This window comes from Cyanistes caeruleus, chromosome 6 (assembly GCF_971803275.1).
Source record: "Cyanistes caeruleus chromosome 6, bCyaCae1.hap1.1, whole genome shotgun sequence".
NCBI classification, from domain to species: domain Eukaryota; kingdom Metazoa; phylum Chordata; class Aves; order Passeriformes; family Paridae; genus Cyanistes; species Cyanistes caeruleus.
In genome coordinates this window covers 10,912,564-10,933,012 of record NC_141706.1, presented here as the reverse complement: position 1 = coordinate 10,933,012, position 20,449 = coordinate 10,912,564, and the positions used below count along the sequence as shown (strand labels likewise).

Below are 20,449 nucleotides of genomic sequence, written 5' to 3'. Positions count from 1 at the left end.
AGACAGTTGATGTAATCTTTTGGGATTTCAGTAAAGATTTCAGTACTGTCTCTCAGAGTGACCTGGACAAAATGTCCAGGACACAGCTGGATAAACACATCATATGATGGGTGAGCAACTGGCTCACGGGTTGGGTGCAAAGGGTGACAATGAATGGGGTGGCATCAGACTGTCACTAATGAGGTTCTGAGGGGCCCCATCTCAGGCCCTGTGCTCTTCAACATCTTCATTAATGACTTGCATGCAGGACTCAAAGGAATACTAAGCAGGTTTGCAATGATACAAACTGTAAGGAGCCTGCAGGGAGATCTGGACAGATTAGAGGACTGGGCAATCACCAATGACATGGAATTAACAAGGGAAAGTGCTGGATTCTGCACCTGGGATGGGGCAGCCCTGGATGTACAGATGGACTGGGAATGAGACACTGGAAAGCAGTGCCACAGAGAGAAACCTGGGGGTCTTGGTTGATGGCAAGCTGAATATGGGTCAGCAGTGCCCTGCAGCCAGGAGGACCAGCCCTGTCCTGGGGTACATCAGGCACAGCATTGCCAGCCAGGCAAGGGAGGGGATTGTCCTGCTCTGCTCTGAGCTGGAGCAGCCTCACCTTTAGTGCTGGGGCAGTTTTGGGCACCAAAGCATAAAAAAGACATGAAGATGTTAGAGAGTTTCCAAAGGAGGCAACAAGGATTGTGAAGGGCCTTGAGGGGAAGCCATATGAGGAGCAGCTGAGGGCACTGCCTCTTCTCCTGAAGCAGACTAAGAGGAAACCTCATCACAGTCTACAACTTCCTTGTGAGGGGAAGAGGAGGGGCAGGATCTGATCTCTGCTCTGTGGTGACCAGTGACAGGACCCGAGGGAATGGCCTGAAGTTGTGTCAGGGGAGGTTTAGGTTGGATATCAGAAAAAGGCTCTTCACCCAGAGGATGGCTGGACACTGAAACAGACGCCCCAAAGAAGCGGTCACAGCACCAAGCTAGCAGAGTTCAAAAAGCATTTAGAAAACACTCTTGGACACCTGGCGTGATTCTTGGGACATCCTGCACAGGGGTTGGGAGTTGGACATGATGATCCTTGTGGGTCCTTCTAACTCCACATATCCTATTATTCCGTGGAACAGCCTACCCAGGGAGGTCATGGACTGTTCCCTTCTGGAAGTATGCAAAATCCACCTGGACATATCTGGGTGTAAACTGCTCTAGGTGACTCTGCCTTGGCAGGGGTATTAGACTAGATCTCCAGAGGTTCCTTCCAACCTTAACTATTCTGTGATTCTGTGATAAAAAGACCACATAAGTCAGGCTTTGCTTTGAGTTGAAACTGGTAAAATTTGCAGAGTTAAATGCAAAGCGAACCTGCAGTAGCTCTAGATCTCTGGAAAAAAAAGCTTTTAAAACTGCAGTAGCAGTGTGGACTGCATACATTAGCATAATCTCAGCCTTCACAGAGAGTTCTCAGCTGTTTTACATACTACAAATTAACACTGCAGATTCCTCACTTCTGCTAATGTGGCCAATCATGCATTTCATGAGGCTTAAAATCTCCTTTTTCCATCCTACAAAATCTCAACGTCCTTTTTTCACACTCCTCTTTTCCTTTTCAGAGGAGCACTATCACAGGCTCAGGTTCCATTACAAATCTCACAAGGTTTTGTGTGCGATGGTTCTGTGGCTGCCTAAATGAAGGACATCCTCTTATTTTCTCAGCTGATGATTTTCTCCCCGTGGGCAGATGGCATAGTAGTGGAGTGCAGATGGAAACCCACAGCCCACAAACTCCTCATTATAATTTGAAATAGCATTAGCAGCTCTTCAGTTCTCGTCTTCTCTTAAAGTTATTTTCCGCAGTAAAGGATAAACTGCTGTTTTCAGAAGGCACAGCCAAAAGTAATGATATCTGCTTATGGCTGAGAACCTTCTCCTAACAATGTGACTTGTATTTTCACAAGTTTTATTAAATCCATAAATCATTACTGGAAAGGACTTTAAATTGAGTATCTCTTGCTTTGACTCAAATATTATGTCAAGAAGAAAGATCAATAAGAAAATAACAGACATACATGATCAAGGTTTAGAAGTCCCACAGTCAGCTACTTAAGGTAATTCATGGCTCCAGGTATCACTTTACCTGAGCTGCTTAGAATTACAGTGGATTTATCTCTTCAGAACACCTGTGAGATAACAGAGCTGCTGGTGATAAACTGCATCAGGCAGCAAGGAGATGACAATGATGCTGATGGCCTGTGTTTCACAGACTCACCCTGCATCCTTCCCTGCCCTTTAGGACTGAAACCCCTCCTGGCAGAAAGGCAGGGCTCAAAATGAGGGTGCCGTAAAAACTAATCTTATCATTTCTTCAAGCTTTTTCACAGCATGTCCAGTCCACTGGAACTAGGTTTCCTAACCTGACCAGTTGGAAAAGTCCTAAAAACAGCAAAATAAAAATATCTGTGGTGGAAAATAGCAAGGAATGAAAAATAATAAGCATCAGAGGTCAAGCTTGGATCCATGAAAAGTCTGTATTAACCAATGGAAAAACATTAAAATAAATAAATTTATCCCTTAGCTATAAAAAGAAACTAAACAATACTTGAGACACCCAAGTGACATGATTGGTGAGGATTTACAAACTCACAAACAGCTCTCACACACAGCATAAATGAAAAGTTGGCTAATTTGCTCCTGTTCCAGAAGCCTGGGGTCAGACTTGACAAACACAAATAGCCTTGTTTGTTCCAAGTTTTGACCTGGTGCCTGACAACCAATTACTAAACCACACTGCTCTACCTCAGCTAGAAAGGAACCTTCTAAACTTTCTCACAAAATGGTTTCTATCTATTTCAAGGATGGATACGTGTTGCTTAACTGTATTTTTGGCCTGCAAGAATAAAGACTTTTTCTCAGATAGCTGAATTTATTTGCATATTACATATCAAAAACATTCAGATGTTCAACTTAGCTGTGGTATGCATACACTACAACAAATAATTTGCCTATATAATGCCAATTATATATAGAATATATCATCTTCTTCAGCATGCATACATGCTAATGAGCTTACACACAGGGACAAGAGAAGATGAAAGAATGAAATATTTCATCACCAAAGACAATTTATCTTTCCTGCATTCATGGAAGGAGATTATGGGAGGTCATCATCTTAGAGGTTTTCCTTTCACAACAAAAAAAGACAATAATCAGTTTTCATTAGGGAAGACTTGTCCTTTCTCTGGCATCACATGACTTTCCTGTCCCATCCACCAAACACAACACTGAAATCAACCAAGTAACTACATGGTATTGTCTACCACAAAAGTTTATAAAGGGTAATAGAAACACTCAAATTTGAGATGCAGCCCTTAAGGACTTAGCCATGTCAAAAGAACCTAACACAGGTTTTATCTCCAGCTTAATGGCTTGCATTTGAAACTGATCAGGGTCTTCAAAAGTGACCATTTGAAACTGTTGTTTAAAGAGAAAACTCAGCTCCAGCTTGACAGAATAAAGAATTTCCAGAGAAAGAAAACGTTCCATTGTAAATGTCTTGAGGAAACCCTGATTCTGTAAGGTCCATCAGTATCCCACAGGTCATCCAAAGGCACTTCAGAGTCTTTGGCATAAGAGGCTGATCATCCAGGGAGAGAGAATTTTGGCAGAGGAAGAGATACTGTGTCAGCATGTCTGATGCAGTAAAAGTGACTCTACCACACAACTGTCTCCCTGTGAGAGGCTGAATCAGCCTGTGACAAGGTCAATTTTGAGAAAGGTTGGTATTAAAAGATTATGCTCCCTCCATCCTCTCACTGAGGTTATGCTAATTATTTCAGGGGAGCAGAGGAATTATTTGATCCTCCAAGTCCTCCTTCCCTCACAAGGTGACTCTGTCTCCCGGCACAGCACGCAGAGGAACAGCACAGCATATCCTAACTCCATAATTGTGGAATTAGCCATTTTCAACCTTGAAATTTAACACTAGGAAATCGACTATACAGTAATCCACATAATCCCGGCCTCTACACCTGTCCCTCTTCCAACTAATCTCACCACCCTTCACCATGACACATCTTAATTTAGAGTCCTGTCTGCTAAGGTCACCGTGTAAGTGGATGCTCAGGAGTTGCAACAGCATTTGTCACAAGGCAGGACCAATTGCTTTGTGAACTCTGAGAGACACAGAAATATCAACAGCGAGCAGAGCCCTTTGCCAGCTGTGCACAAATGATCTTTACAAAGGTTCTAGGAAGCACTGAGGAGAAGGGATAGATTAAATAAGCAAGTAAGTAAATAAATAAATAAATAAATACTTGTAGCATATCCCTGGATAATGTGATCTGCTGGTATTAAGTTTTCTCCTGAAGGAGTCAAGTATATACCAGCTGCTGTACATTAAACTGAGCTGGCATTTTAAATCATGCAAATTAGCTGAACTCCCATCCATTTCAGTCCAGTGCTTAGTAGCATTGCTCTAAATGATGCAAAGTACTGACCAAACCAAGCCCTGCCATTTCAGCTGCTGTCAGGGAGGAAAGGAGGAGGCAAGTAGTAGCTCTGAGTGATGCTGCAGCTATTCACAAGATGGTTCACAAGAACCTGCTTCCACCACAGGTATTGTCTGCATGACCAAAACGCACCCATGTGCATGGAAAGCCTGGGGCTTTTATTTGTTGAAAATCCAATTATATACATTATTAAGAACCGTTGAGTAATTATTTAAAATTCAACTATTTGCCAGTGGAACACTGAAATTTCCAATCTCTCTTTCCTTAAAGCTATACAATAAACACTGAGTGGATTTGACAGGTCATTGGCTCAGAAATGCTGACACAGCAGCCAAGGGTGGCATGAGTCTCCTCCATCACGTCCAGCATTAGTGGACGTTTCTCAGACTGTGAAGGGAACAGATGAAAACCTGTGTTTATTCAACACAAAGCCCTCTTCTGCTGAATCTGAGCACACTCAGGAGGAAATAAAGAGGGCTAAATCTTCCTTAGTTCACACTGTCATGGCCAAGAGATTAAGTTTCAGCACAAAGCTGAAACACTGAAAGGATGGTGAAGGATCTGCTATTAAGAAGTCTAGGAACTCCTCTTTTAATTATTATTTCAGGTTCCTTGTTGACCTACTCAACAAGGGGAAGGTGGAATTCATTCTTGTGTTAAAAATAAGGTACACTGCCTTGCTATCCAACCTGATAAACCAACCCTCCAGTGGTAGTGACCCACAGGCACCACACCACCGCATAATACTGCATCTTGGTGGCTGAACTGCCAAACACTCCACATGGTCCAAACCCTACTAGGGGAAGGCCAAAAGGCACCTTACAGGCAGAAAAGGAAAATCTACACTGCTGCAGTGTGGGAAGTTGGTATCTGATTGCTTGGAAACAGGATCCTAGGCAACCACTGCTCTTTGCAGAAAGCAGTTTGATTCAGTGAAATAAAGCAAATTCATTACGATTCCCCTGAAGAGTCTCCATAGGGATGACAGGATGCTGCTGCCTCCCCTTTCTAGCTCCATGCTAGAAGACCTGGCACCTTTTTGCCAGCTTTCTTTGGCAGTGACCATCTGGCACATTACCATGGAGAACTATGTTCCTGTGAGCTCCAGAGCACCCTGGAAGAGTAAGATGCTGCAATGCCAAAAATACTCCTTCCCAAAATAATCCATCCCAGTTAAGACCCAGACAAGTCTGGAATACATGTGGCTGTCCTGAGAAGCAGACTGACCCCTGGCTATTGAGCAAGAAAAGCAAAACCCATTTCTAAGCTATTGCATCAGATGGTCAATGCACATTTGGTCTTGACACAACGTGTGACATTTTTCGATTAGTTTTGAAGACTTAAATATCCATATGTCTCTGGCAAATGAAGAATAATTTAAAACAGAATCAAATCCATCTTACTAGACTGATCCATTAATTATTGTCTCCACCAGCTGCAATCAAAGTTGCATATTGATCTTTATGGATCAAAATGTCAGTACTGAAATTACCTGTAGTTTCCAACAATGGACACAGCTCAAGGTGAGATGGCTAAAGAAAAAAGGAATCTGCTTCTAAATATTTGTTTCAAGGTATACAAATATAACGAAGTCTTAGTACCCATATTCACCATAAAATATCACACAAGCTCGATCAGCAACATGAAATCCCAACCAGAGTATTCATTTTATTCTACCAATAGGCAATTATATAGAACTAATAGATGGCAGAAAAAGACAATACAATAATTTTTGGTCAGCATTTCCAAACAATAAGCAATCTTATCTGGGAAGATCCCTTCATTGCCTGAAACAAAAAGGTATTACTACAACAGCCTTCACAACTGAGAATGTCACTCCATGAGACATAAAATAGATAAAATTACAATTCCAGCCTGTCACACACTTCTCCCACTTTTCCCAAGAGCAAGGCATCCTCAGACAGCTCTTCTAGCAAATGTTCTTCCTAAACACCTCTGAAAAATCTAGTCCCTTTGGCTAAAAGGTCTTATCAGCTCCTGCAATGTTATCTGGGAGATGAGGAAGATCAGGGAAGTTGGATCTGTCCATTTGTGTGATGAAAGTGTGACCAAGCCAACAAGACCTCAGCACTGAGCTACTGGCTGCAGCAAGAGAGTAAATCAGCTCGTCAAGGGCTGGTTTAGGGTTTCTATTTATTTATGGATTATATATTTCATGAGAAAGCCTGGATATGCATAACTAGCTCACTTTGTTCAGGAGGTGAGACAAACATCTCCAGGTTTCTTCAAGAAGGCTTCACAGCCCAGTAAAGCCAAGGTACTTTTGGATTATACCATGGCTATCATTACATAAAGGACAAGACAGATGAAATAGACCAATATTAGTGACAGGACAGGTAAAATAAAGACAGAGAGACTCCTTCCAACTGTGAAAGACAGGATATGGCAACTTGTAGCCATAGCTACAAAAGAGACAAAAAAAAAAATCCACACAAGGAAAAGGACTTAGGAAATGTCCAAGACAAGGGAAGAACACAAGCTAAAAAATGCAAGTAAACAAGACATTGTCAAAATATGATGACATGACACTCCAAAATTCAACACAAACAGGGGGAAAAGTCCTGGTAAAAGTGCATTTTCAAATACAGAAGTTGGGTATTTTTTCTTTCAGGCATTGTTTTTCCACACATTGCTTCCAATTCTAAAATAACCCAAAATTAAAATGAAAAATAATCCAAGGATAACACACCTAAAAATACTTTCAGAAGAAAAAAAAAAAAAAAAAGGTGGAGTAAGAATAAATCTTCAGATATCAGACTCTCTTAAAATAAGAAGTGACCTGTTTTCTCATTTATTTTAATAAGTGGTTTATTTGTTTTAAGTTTTAGCAGTTATTTCCATGCCTATGCTTTGCAATACTGAAGAAACTGTAACTGTTTCCACAAACTATTTCTGAAAAAAACAATTTACAGATAAAATTAGAGGCATACAACTAAGTGCCAAGTGTTTGACTGAATTCCAGTTCTTCGTGAATGGAAAACCAGCAGCTTCCTGTTACAAAATGTACCAACAGTTCATGTCTAATAATACACATAATATCTAACCATTTACATACTTCAAATATAGATGTTTCTAAAATTAATATTAAAGCGGGATATTTTTAGTCAGGTGAATTTCTCAGGAAAATGAGATTCTACAGTTTGCTACAAGGAAAAAATAGATCAATGGGTTAAAATTTTAAGACATCTCTTGATTTATACCAAAATAAAAAGTAGAATATTTAGATCCAAAGCTTCAAGAAGCAAAATACCAAATGGGAAAAAAGGTCAACAGCAGAACACCTTTTCATTAAAGGTCCAGCTACTGCTTAATTCACAAATGTATCTTCTTAAACAGCACTTACAATATTCAATCTATTGCAAACTTCAAGCAAAGTTCAAGCAAAATAATTATTGGTATAAGTACCTCCTTAATTTCTTCCACATTGGTGATTGATTTAAATCTAGTGATGAGACAATTTGGAAAATGAAATTACAGAGCAGACAATGTTTCTCAAAGGATTCTTAAAAGCAAATTAAAAACAGCCAATAGCAACCCTTAATTTCTAAAATCCAGAATGTAATCCACACTCTCTCAATAAATAAAGGTTTTCTTTTCGAATACCCCCTGGATAGGCAAAAAGAGCACAAGTGGTGTTGGTCTCATAATTTATATATAAATAAACACACACACATATATATATGTGTGTATGTATATATACATATAAATTTTTTGGGGGGTAATTCTTAGATACTTGAGACTTGGGAAAGGTTCATGATATGTTTACAACCTCTTTATAATTAGGTTTTGCCAGCAGATATCAAAAGCAGTATCTTCTGTTCTCCTCACTAATATCCTTGTACCTCTTCCTGCTTGGGTGTCACTGTGCATCCAGTGTCAGAGCAGTTGATAAAAAAAGCGAGTGTTCACTTAAGAAATTCAACTTCATGGAGTAAACTAACAGTTTCAAGGACAGAAGGAGAACACATGGACACCATATGCATGAGCATTTTGAGCTGTTAACAAGTAGCACCGAAGGTGAAAGATAATCTAGTATCAGGGGACTAGCTAGTAATTTCCTATAGCATTGCAGACTTTCTGACCTTGGCTAAATTTCTTTGTGCCTCAGCCATCCACTTAACAAATGTTCCCCAAAAAATAAGAACAATATTCCTACCTCTAAGGGGTGCTCTTAGGTTAATCATATTCATATTTTCTAAAGAGATAGAATGTCACATGTAAGCAGGGAAAAAAACCCCACATTTTCCAATATGATAAAAAACCAAATAGAAGTTTGAACAAAGTTACTTTATGCAAAGTAACCATTTGCATATTTTAAATGAAAATCCAGTTATTAAAGAACTTCCTTAATTTATAGTGCACTGTTACACCTGTTGTTCAAATGCAGGGCTTTAGAAAAGGCAGCTCTTTATATGAAAATCATTGAAAAATCCATGTTAATAATCACAATAAAACAACTTTGGAATTGTTTTCTATCTGGGAACATTTCATGTGGAGCAACCACCCCAGCAATTAAATATTTTTCAGTATATATCTATCAACATATCAGTTGTAATCATAACCCCACTGTAATCATAAATAGAAGAAGAATTTGGCTATTTAGAAGCCTCAAATTGCTTACAGTGTGTAACAAAAAAATCCATCATAAAGATACAGCACAGGCCTTTTTGTAAGAACTCAGATATATAACCATAATCATATGAACAAGCTCATTAACAGCAACAGAATTCAACAGAATGACTAGGTTGGAAGAGACCTCCAAGATCATCGAGTCCAACCCATGCCCTAACACCACAACTAAACCATGGCACCCAGTGCCACATCCAGTCCTTTTTTAAATACATCCAGTGATGGTGACTCCACCACCTCTCTGGGCAGACCATTCCAGTACTTTATTACTCTTTCTGTGAAAAACTTTTTCCTAATATCCAGCCTATATATCCCTTGGCACAGCTTAAGACTGTGTCTCCTTGTTCTGTCAGTTGCTGCCTGGAGAAAGAGACCAACCCCCACCTGACTACAACCTCCTTTCAGGAAGTTGTAGAGAGTGATAAGGTCACCTCTGAGTCTCCTTTTCTCCAGGCTAAACAACCCCAGCTCCCTCAGTCGTTCCTCACACGGCTTGTGTTCCAAGCCCCTCACCAGCCTCGTTGCCTCCTCTGGATGCGCTCAAGCGTCTCAACGTCCTTCCTGAACTGAGGGGCCAGAACTGGACACAGCACTCACAGAGCAGCCTCACCAGTGCTGAATGCAGGGGAAGAATGAGCTCCCTGCTCCTGCTGGCCACATTATTCCTGATACAGGCCAGGATGCCATTGGCCTTCTTGGCCACCAGGGCACACTGCTGGCTCATGTTCAGCCGGCTGTTGACCAGTATCCCCAGGTCCATTTCCACCTGCACACTGTCCAGCCACACTATCCCCAGCCTGTAATGTTGCAGGGGGTTTATGTCAGGGGGTCAAAATGCAGGACTCAGCACTTGGACTTGGTAAACTTCATTCCATTGTACTCTGCCCATCTATCCAACTGTTCCAGGTCCCTCTGCAGAGCCCTCCTACCTTCCAGTAGATTGACACATGCTCCTAGCTTAGTGTTATCTGAAAATTTACTACGGAAAGACTCAATACCCTCATCCACGTCATCAATAAAAATATTGGACAGATCTGGCCCCAGCACAGACCCCTGAGGGACACCACTGGTGACTGGCTGCCAGCTGGATGCAGCACTGTTCACCACCACTCTCTTCACTGGGCCTGGCCAGTTCTTAACCTAGCAAAGAGTGCTCCTGTCCAAGCCATGGGCTACCAGCTTTCCCAGAAGTATGCTCTGGGAGATAGTGTCAAAGGCCTTGCTGAAGTCCAAACAGACAACATCCACAGCCTTCCCTGCATCCACCAGGTGGGTCATCTGGTCATATACGGAGATCAAGTTGGTCAAACACGACCTACCCCTCCTAAACCCATGCTGGCTGAGTCTGATACCCTGGCCAGCCTGTAAGTGGTGCATGATGGCACTCAGTATAAACTGCTCCATTACCTTACTGGGTACTGAGGTCAGGCTAACTGGCCTATAATTACCAGGATCCTCCTTTCCACCCTTTTTGTGAATGGGTGTCACATTGGCCAGCTTCCAGTCATCTGAAACCTCACCAGTGAGCTGGGACTCTTGGTAAAGGATGGAGAGCAGCTTCTTAAGCTTGTCTGCCAGCTCCCTCATCACACTGAGATGGATCCCATCTGAGCCTATAGATTTATAAACATCCGAGCAGCTCAGTAGTTCTCTGACTGCCTCCTCCTGGACAGGAGGACCACTCTGCTCCCTGACACCATCTACCAACCCAGGATGACAGCTGTCCTGAAGACAAGCTGTCTTCCCACTAAAGACTGAGGCAAAGAAGGCATTAAGCACTTCTGCTTTCTCCTCATCTTCAGTTACTAAGTTCCCTCCCGCATCCAATAAGGGACAAAGACTAGTCTTACCCGTCCTTTTACCATTAATATATTTGTAAAACATTTTTTATTATCCTTTACAAAAGTTGCCAATTTAAGTTCAACCTGAGCTTTGGCTTCCCTAATTATTTTCCTACATGCCCTAGCAGCTCCCTTAAATACTCCCAGAAAGACCTGACTCTCTTTCCAAAGATGACACATCCTGTTTTTATTTCTAAGTTCCTTCAAAACCTTGTTGCCCACCCAGGCTGGATGTTTGCCTCATCAACTCATCTTTTGGCACACAGGGACAGTCTGTTCCTGTGCCCTCAAGATCTCTGTTTTGAAGCACGCCCACCTTTCCTGGACTCCTTTGTTTTTAAGGACTGCTTCCCAAAGACCTCTCTGAATAAGTTGCCTAAATAGGCCAAAGTCTGCCCTCCTGAAGTCCAATGTAGAATTCTTATTTATGTTCTTCCTGATTTCACCAAATATTGAGAATTCTATAATTTCATGATCTCTGTGCCCCAAGCAGCTTCCAACCACCACATTTCTCACCAGCCCATCTCTATTTGCAAACAGCAGGTCTAACATAGTCCCTCCCCTGGTGGGCTCACTCACCAGCTGAAATAAAAAGTTGTCCTCCACACACTCTAAAAACTTCCTGGACTGCCTTTTTTCTGCTGTATTAAGTGCCCAGCAGATGTCTGGTAGGTTAAAACCACCTACAAGAAAAAGGGCTGGTGATCCTGAAGCATTCTCCAGCTGCTTATAGAGTAAGTTGTCTACTTCAACTTCCTGGTTGGGTGGACGATAACAGACTCCCAGTAGGATGTCAGCCTTGCTGGCCTTCTCCTTAATTCTTACCCATAGGCATTCAACTCCAACATCATTAGTCTCAATAACTATGGCGTCAAAAGCCTCCCTAACATAAAGGGCTACCCCCCTCCACCTCCTCTCTCTTTCCTATCTCTTCTGGAGAGCATGTAGCCATCCAGTGCAGCGCTCCAGCTGTGTCATTCCACCATGTTTGCATGATGGCAACTACATCATAGCTCTGCTGTTGCACCATGGCCTCCAGCTCCTCTTGTTTGTTACCCATGCTGCGTTGGTATACATGTAGTTCAGCTGGGCTACTGATTTCACCCCTAACTCAGGCCTACCACCCTTGTGCCTGCTTCCAGACAGCCCAGCTGCATCCTCCTTCAAACCTAGTTTAAAGCCTTCTCAATGAGTTAATTAATACCAATTTCCAATTTACTTTGTGCTTCTGTATTTGGATAGCCCAAATCTATAGTTTATCTTAGCCCCTCCCAGCTTCAGTATGAAGCTTTCTTACTTTGTTCACATCCTAAATGCAACCCCATTTGGTTTCTTCCAACTGCAAAAATTGATCTTTTATGTTAAAGTTATTAGTATGACTGACCACATTTCTCATAATTTAATTTATAATTAGCAGTCATAGCAAAACAAAATTTCACACCATTGAGGCAGCTCATGCAATGGCACTGAAACCAATCAATGTTCATCTGACTTTCACTGGGTCCAGGAAAAGATGTGCTTGATCCCTATCTCTTCTGCAAGCAGTATCAGTTCAGTATCAGAACTGTGAAACTAGTATCACACACAGAAATGGCTAATGCACTTGAGAAGGGAAAGCATAATTTCTCTGCAATATACTTAATCTTTCTCTCTATGAAGCTTCACATTCGCAAGACAGTGATATGAAGGTTTAAACGGCTCCTGGTAAAGTTAATTAAAATACAGAAATATAATTACTAATATCTGAACTATGTGGCTTCATTTGGATTGTTAATGGCATGGGCACAAGGGCAGTGAGGCACAGAAGGGAAACTGATAGCCCACAACAGATCACGGGTCACATGTGGCTCATCAAACAGTTGATGTGAGCTTAAATTTGAAGTGTGGAAAAATACTGGAGGAACCTATTAAGTTAATCAGAGAGCAGCACACAGCTGACTGAAAACTTCCTGGAACGTGCCAGCAGTGCTCCACCAGCTTGGGAACAGCTATCCACTCAATTTGTATCAGGTAGTTGTAACAGAGCTTCCACACTTGGACTACAGAATGGGCGATGAGGAAAAAACCAGAGATGTTTTCAGCCTTAACAGGTGTGGCAAATGCTTTTGGAGCACACCCCAGATGTAGATGATCTTGACAAACTAGGGAAGAATCACTAGGTGAAAAATCTAGTGTACGACTAGAAAATAAGGACATCTAGAACACCGGAGAACTAGCCCACCCCAGATCCAGGCTGCCCAATGCAACAAGATCTTCACAAACTGGGAAAGCAATATGAAGAAAAATCTAGCTGACTGAGGTAGCTTGATTTCAGACAATGTTATCTAACCAGTTTTAAACTGAATTATTAAAGAAAAAAATAAAAATAAAAATAAAAATGGAAGAGTTCTGTAGACAGCATAGAGAGTTGCAAGAATTCTAGAAATCCTAGTCTTTGCCTAGTGTAGGGAAAAAGTCGGGGTGAACACACCCAGTGAGCACCTGCTTGCCATGTCCACCAGGAGAGGGCAACGGTCTGATTTGGCAAATGAATATTGCAAAGGAAGTTTGCAAAGAAATACCAATTCCTACCCCCTTCCCTCCCAGCCAAACTAAAGACAATTACAGGTAATTGCTCAACACACATACTTTAAACCCAGGTTAAACAGATGTCTCTTAACTTAAAGTGTTTTAGTGGAAGGGTTGCTAAACCAACCATTTAGTAAGGTCCTGGTGCCTTTAGGACTGCTTCAGTTACTGAAGGTACAAATAGTAATTATTTTTCAGATTCTCTGGAGAAAGAAAATCAAGAAGTTGGACAGTACAACACAGCAGCAATAAACACAGTAATTAAATTCACGATCTCCTTCAGTGACATTCACAATGACAAGGCAGCAGACTGTATGCCTGAAATGGCATCTTCCTTCTTCTATCTACACAAACAATTACACCATGACCACAGACTCCTAATTGGCAATGACCTGTTTCTTAAATAACTAATGCAAATTTAATGGCCAAATGCATCTGACTTTTTCAGAATCACTGAGAAATATCATTTTGTAGATGAGAGATCAAAATCATGCTATCTACTAAACAGAAGTTTCTCTGGTAACAAAGTTAAATATTTCCAAAACAATTCTCTCTAAATACGTGTAGTACAATTTATTGGCGGTGTTTTCAAATTAGACAAAATAAGTACCAGTGCTACAGTTGGATACTGTTGTGCACAACACAGGGGATATAATATGGAAAAATGGAGTGTGTATATCAGTAACAGTAAAATAGGAATGATACTGCTGTGATTCGTCAACCTAAGATTTCTGACTAGCATTTACAATGGGCTTGATGCTAAAACCCTCAGACCTTTCTTTGAAAAGTGTGTCTGAAATACTCTGAAGTATGCTTTTTATAAATTGCACAACATGTTAAAAAACACACTGCCCTCACAAGACCTTAAGGCAGAAAACTTTCAGTTACTGTAAAATCCAGCTAACACACGTAAAACCATATCAAGAACAAAAGTAGCAAAACATTTAGAAGTTTTCACTGATACCACATTTGTGAGTGGGACATCTTGATTTTTTTTAAAAAAATAGGTTTTTTTAAAAAAAATTGGTACATAAATGAGTATCACCTGCAGCGCTCCTGTTCTCTGAAGAATCAGGTTCTAGAAAGGTACCACCTGGCACCAAAAAAGCTCATGAAGCTTTGCACTGGTGTGTAAGTGGTTTGAAACATGGTAACCCAGCATGAGAACACGGCGGCTTCTGGACTATGCTCTAGTCCAGAACACAACCTCTTTTCCAGAATAATTCAGTCAATAATTCAGTCAAGTAAGTCACCGAATTTTGTATTATGTATTGCTAAAATCACCCACTTCAATGAGATTAAGAACAACTCCCTGAAATACTCACAGAAGCAAGAAAATTGGTCCAAGTGACACAATCACTCTCTCATTCTCCCTCCACCCACACTGAAGGATGCCCTTCCTTATGAGCTAAAAATTCTGCATAGAGACCATGATCTACAGAAGATAGGAGCCAAAACACTAGGCATTGATCCAACTTGTGGATCTAAACTAAATTCTACTGTAAGAATATAACTTCCCTCCCTAACAGGTGATACCAGGTACCTGTCCAGTAAAACAGTGAGGGTCATATTAATACTTCAGATAAACCACCCAGAGAAGCAAAGTGATCACTCTCAGATTCTCAAGACATTCAGATGGGTGAAATGTCCAAAACTAAATCTTACCAGGCTTATTATCAGAAAGCACTTCTAGACCTGAATGCAGCTTAAGGTCTTCCAAGATAAAAGTGCTTCAGCTGGTGACATATCACCTGGCAGCTGTCCATCCATCCTGTTCCTCCTCCCTTGGCAGGGAGGAACAATAGGAAAAGGAAACAACAATGCCTTTGATATAACACATCTGGAAAAAATCTCCCTCTAGATACAGACTGGCATTCCAAATGACCACCCTGAATGGCAAAACCTTACATGCCTTTGTGGGCAGAAAAATCAAAGCTGGATAAATAAGAAAAACAAAAAATGACTGTGTTTATTCAAGATAATAGATAGTGAAAAAAGCTTCACTGGTTCACACCTTAAAAGGTGCTGGTCATCTCTTCAGACTGCCAGCCAGAGGAGGTTACTGAGAATGCAAAGCTTAAGATTTCTCTTGCTGCTGAAGTAACTAAAAATGTAAAATTATCTGACATTTCTTTAGCCAAAATCACTCCCCATTCAAGTATAACAAGTTAGCATCAAGATCCTTTCATCATCAGGCTACAAAAACTGGGGTTTGTTCCATATCCTTGTAAGGGTTAAAACCACCATAGTGTTGCCCTTACTGCTGCAAATGGCTCCCACTGGCAGATCACAGAGAGCAAAATCTGTTACAAGATAAGAAACTATTTCTGAATAACCAGTTTTTCAGCAATGTAGATTTCCATGCAGAAAAACCATGGCATGTGTGAGAGAAAGGGCAGCAGATAATGAGATTTTGCTGATGTTTCATGATCAGAAGGACAAGTCAGGCACAAGTGAGAGAGAGCACTTGATTCTCTTGTAAGGGCAAGATGTGATGCACAGGTTGGTCTGTCTGCTACCACTACCCTGCATCAATGCTTGTCTGTGTCCTTTTCCTGCTCTCAGTCCCTCAGGAGCTGCTCCAGTCCTATCTGTCTGGCCTGAGCAGCCCAATACGTCACCCCGTCTACCAGCAACAGAAGTGCAGCATATCCTGAAATCAGGGCACGCGGTCAAACATGCCCAGTCAGGAGGCACACTTGTCTGAAGGGAATAGGGTTACCAGGCCACAGATTTCAGAATCTAGGTGGTAGGGATGATCCATTATTCCTCAAAGAAAGAAAAAGCAGGTGAGTATCTCTCATCACTTCCCTCTCAGCATAATGGTATCACCTTCCACCAGGCTCAGACACTGGCAGAAGCAGCATGTAATGTATATAGCTGTTGCCAAAATACATCACAGGGCTGTACAGCAATTGTGCTTGCTGCAGCAGCCCATCTGCTCTGTTCCCTCTGTAGCACGGTAACACACATGCTATGCCCACGCTGCTGCGGAGCTTACCGGGGCATGGCAGCCCCAGCCAGGCTGACAACCTCGCCCTGCCCACAGAATTAAACCAGCTGAGGAATGGGCATTTCTCCTCCTTTTACAGCAAGCAGCATACATAAAAATACATTAGAAGACTGACACAGATGAAAGGAAAACCTAAAATGTGTCTATTGATGATGTGCGGCATCTATGATGTCATGCACATATAGCATTATACAGGCAATTCTGCTTAATTGTTCATTTCCTACATAATCTGTTTAATTTAGCTGCACTGAATGACATGCATATTGTAATCTAACATCAAGCACTGCCTCCCATTCACTCCCCACACAGCTACAAACACAGAACATTCACACAACTAGTGCTCTGGTACTGTACATGACTGAACACAAAACACATTCAAGACAACCAGCAATCCTCCCCCAGCCCAGGCACACAAGCCAGCCCTTAGAATTAGCACCTACAGAAAGCACACAAAGAACATACCCCACAAACAACATCTCTACCATCTCCCTCCAGTAAATCCCCTCAAATTCAAGCAGAGGTGACGGAGAAGGCAGCACAGGCAAGCAGCACATACAGCCCCATCCCTCAGCACCCCACCATCAGCTCCATCATGCTGACAGAATTATACATGCTACTGTGTGGAATATAAAACATCCCACCACTGCAAACAGATGTTGGCACATACACACACATGCACATTCCTTCCTGCACTGCTATTTACCCCAGAAAACCTGCTGCACACTATCAACACAGAAATAAATTCTTACATACACCTCCCCAGAATTTGGCTAACCTGTGTGTCAAATCCATTTTCTACTGAGCAACTCTTCCTTGCTGGGAGGCCATCTCCTGTGTTTTCTTGTCCACTGGAAGATTTGAGAGGAATCTGGCTGGAATACAATGGCTTCGTTACCTCCACCTTGCTCCCAAACTTCAGGTAACAGGGCTGTGGGATGGTCCTGGCCGTTGGGACATGCAGGATTGGAGCAGCGCTGTGTACGGGTTTAGGTAGTCCCGATTTCATTTTGGAGGCCACCAGGATGGCTGGCATTTTCTCTTTCTGCTTTCCTAACACGTTTCTGTCAGCAGCAGCAACAGCAGACAGCAGGCAGGGAGAGAGAAAATGACACGTTGGGGAAGCTGTTCTACTCTAAAGCAGCCTGGTTACTGCAGAGATCTCCAAAATCAGCTTAGATTTTAAAATCAACAATAAAACCAATTTTTAAAAAAACTTTAAAAAAAGGGAAAGGAAAAAAGAAAAAAAGAAAGAGAGAAAACCACACCAGTTTCAGTCTAAAATATCTCCCAGCTTTATGCCAGCCTTCCACCTGTTTCCTCTGATTTTATTTTCAGTTCTTTACTACTGTCCTCTTTCGTATTTCTGCTATGTAACTTGCTCCTTCCTTTCTCTGACTCCTGAAATTTTCTTGCCTGGAAATGAGAGACTTTCACTCCATTATCTTGTCACTGCATCTCCAAAATGAGGCAGCCTTTGGGGAAAGAAAAAAAAAAGGAAAAAAAAAAAAAAAAAAAAGAAGAAGAACCTGCTGCATATGCTTCCCCTTCCGTACACACTAGAGTGAGCGAGCAGGATTTCCAGTTTAAGATGTCTTTCTTCGGTCTTAGCCAAGAAGCAGATGTAGCTCAGTGTGTTAATGACTGATGCCCTTGGATACAAGCCTTAGAGACTCAAGCTTCTTAAGCCTAAATAGCTGTGAACAGGACAACGATGCCGGAGCAGAAGGAGAAATGTCCACTGACAGCAATTTTTAAATCAAAATATGCCAGTAACCACGAAATTTCCCGGCTCCCCCAGTGCTAAGCATAAAAACCTGGAGGGGGTGAGGAAAAAGAAAAATTATAAAGAAAAGCGATTCAGCTGCGAGAGGGACGAGAAAGCAGCCGGCAGCTCACGTTCCCTCCCGCAGTGGAGCGGGCTCCCGCCCGGCGCTGCTCGGCGCATCCCGGGGGGGCCGGGACCAGCCGGGCGGGAGGCGGCGGCTGCCCGGCTCCGAGTGGGCAGGGCGGGCCCTGGATTGGTCCTACCCGCTCCGAGCAGGAACAAAAAAAATAAAAAAATAACCAAGAAATCGCTCCCTCTCTCCGCAGGGGGAGGAGCGGCCTCGGCTCCCGCGGCGGGTACAGGGGCCTGGAGGGATGCTCCGGGGGCGCGGCACGGAGGGAGCCGTGAGCCGGTTTTTTTTGAAATTTGAAAAAAATAAAAATTTTCAAATCAAAACACCTGGAGGTGACTCATTGTTCGTGGCTCTTCGGGAAAAACTCCCGCTGCCAGCAAAAACAGGAATTTGAATAAGCAGAGTGAGTAATCCGGCCCTATTATAGCAACACTTGGCTTTGGGAAGGCTTTCAGTGTCGCGGGTTCCTCCTCACGCTGCTCGCTGGATGCCAGGATCCATTACAACCCTCGGATCCCTCATTCCTGTTCATTCTGACACATTTCAGTGCATATATTCCTCTTCCTGCGCACACCTGCACCCTCCTAGACAGTGCAAGATTATCAGTGCGCGAATCAAGGCACCAAGCGATGCCTTCAGACTGCGTGGAGCGGGCTCATCACCAGGACATACAGTGCCCAGTTTTCAGCTGGTCTGTAAAGGCAAGCAAAGGCTTTGACTTAGCCCTCACTACAAGAAAGACATTGAGGGGCTGGAGTGAGTCCAGACAGGAGAATGAAGCTGGGAATGGAGCACAGGTCTGATGAGAAGCAGCTGGGGGGGCTCAGCCTGGAGAAAATAATGCTCAGGGAGGACCTGGCTCTCTGCAACTCCCTGGGAGGAGATTGTAGTCAGGTGGGAGCTGGGCTCTGCTCCCAAGCCGCAAGTGACAGGAGGAGAGGAAATGGCCTCAAGTTGTGCTCGGAGATTCAGGGTGGATATTAGAAAAAATTCCTTCACTGGAAAGATGAACAGGCTGCTCAGGGATGTGTTCACAAAACACATGGATATGGTACTTGGGGACATGGTTTAGTTGTAATATAGCAGTGCTGGACTAACAGTTTAATTTGATGATCTTGGAGGTCTTTTCCAACCTTAACTATTCCATGATTATAGAATAGTTATAGGATTATAGGAGGATGCCTCAGATTAACATTCACAAAACCAACATGAGACATGGAAGGAAAAGATGCATTTAAATCAAATCGTCATCACAGTTCCAGTTAATTGCTTTATTTCCATAGTAGGGCCACTTCCTTCAGCTCCTTATTCCCACCTCATCCACTCCCCAAATACTGAACCCCTAAATCACTGACTGGGTGGCAAGACAAGAGTGATCCCAGCAAGTAGAGAGTGGCTTGGTTTGGAAGGCATCTTAGAGATTAAAAATTCCAAACCCCCTGCCACAGGCAGGAACACCTTCCAGTAGTCCAGGTTGCTGAAAGCCCCATCCAACCAAGCCTTGAACACTTCCAGGGATGGGGCATCCAGAGAAGCAATGAACCTACACTTGAAATATTTGAAATACACGCTGCGTAAAGTGACTCAGCAGGACAGAGGAACCCCAACCCCATTGCCCCTGCCCCATCCAGGCTGCAAGCAGTGCTTGGGGAAGGGAAGGCTCAGTCATGCTCAATCACTCATGACAAGGGGATCTGGGACCTGCCTATTTAACACCTAGTCTTTTGAGGAAGTTTTTAATGTGCAAACCTCAGGTTTTTAGATCTGAGACTCTTTCAGACAGAAAAATGAGGCATTTCTTAGATTGTATTATAAGAGTCTCCAGGATGAAGACAGCATTGCTGGATCTTTCTGCATATGTAATCTTCAATGACTTACCCAAGGTTACACAGTGTCTAAGTGGCAGAGCTAAAAACTTAAGTCAAAAATTGTGCTCTACTTATTATCAAGTACTATTCTTCCTCAGCATTGCAGTATAAA

At 42.5% G+C, this 20,449-nt stretch overlaps 1 protein-coding gene across 5 annotated transcripts in view; it reads right to left on the bottom strand.

Moving 5' to 3' along the window:
* The window catches only part of NAV2 (neuron navigator 2), a 204,813-nt gene extending 186,243 nt beyond the window's left edge, over positions 1–18,570 (bottom strand). For 3 of the 5 annotated variants that reach the window (XM_086893008.1, XM_086893010.1, XM_086893011.1), the window contains exon 1: positions 17,347–18,570. In XM_086893008.1, coding sequence (XP_086749134.1) covers positions 17,347–17,604 — 258 coding nt within the window. In that variant the 5' untranslated portion in view covers positions 17,605–18,570. The remainder of the gene's footprint in view (positions 1–17,346) is intronic. The other 2 variants (XM_086893005.1, XM_086893009.1) reach the window with 1 other exon arrangement.
* Between the last annotated feature and the right edge of the window lie 1,879 nt (positions 18,571–20,449).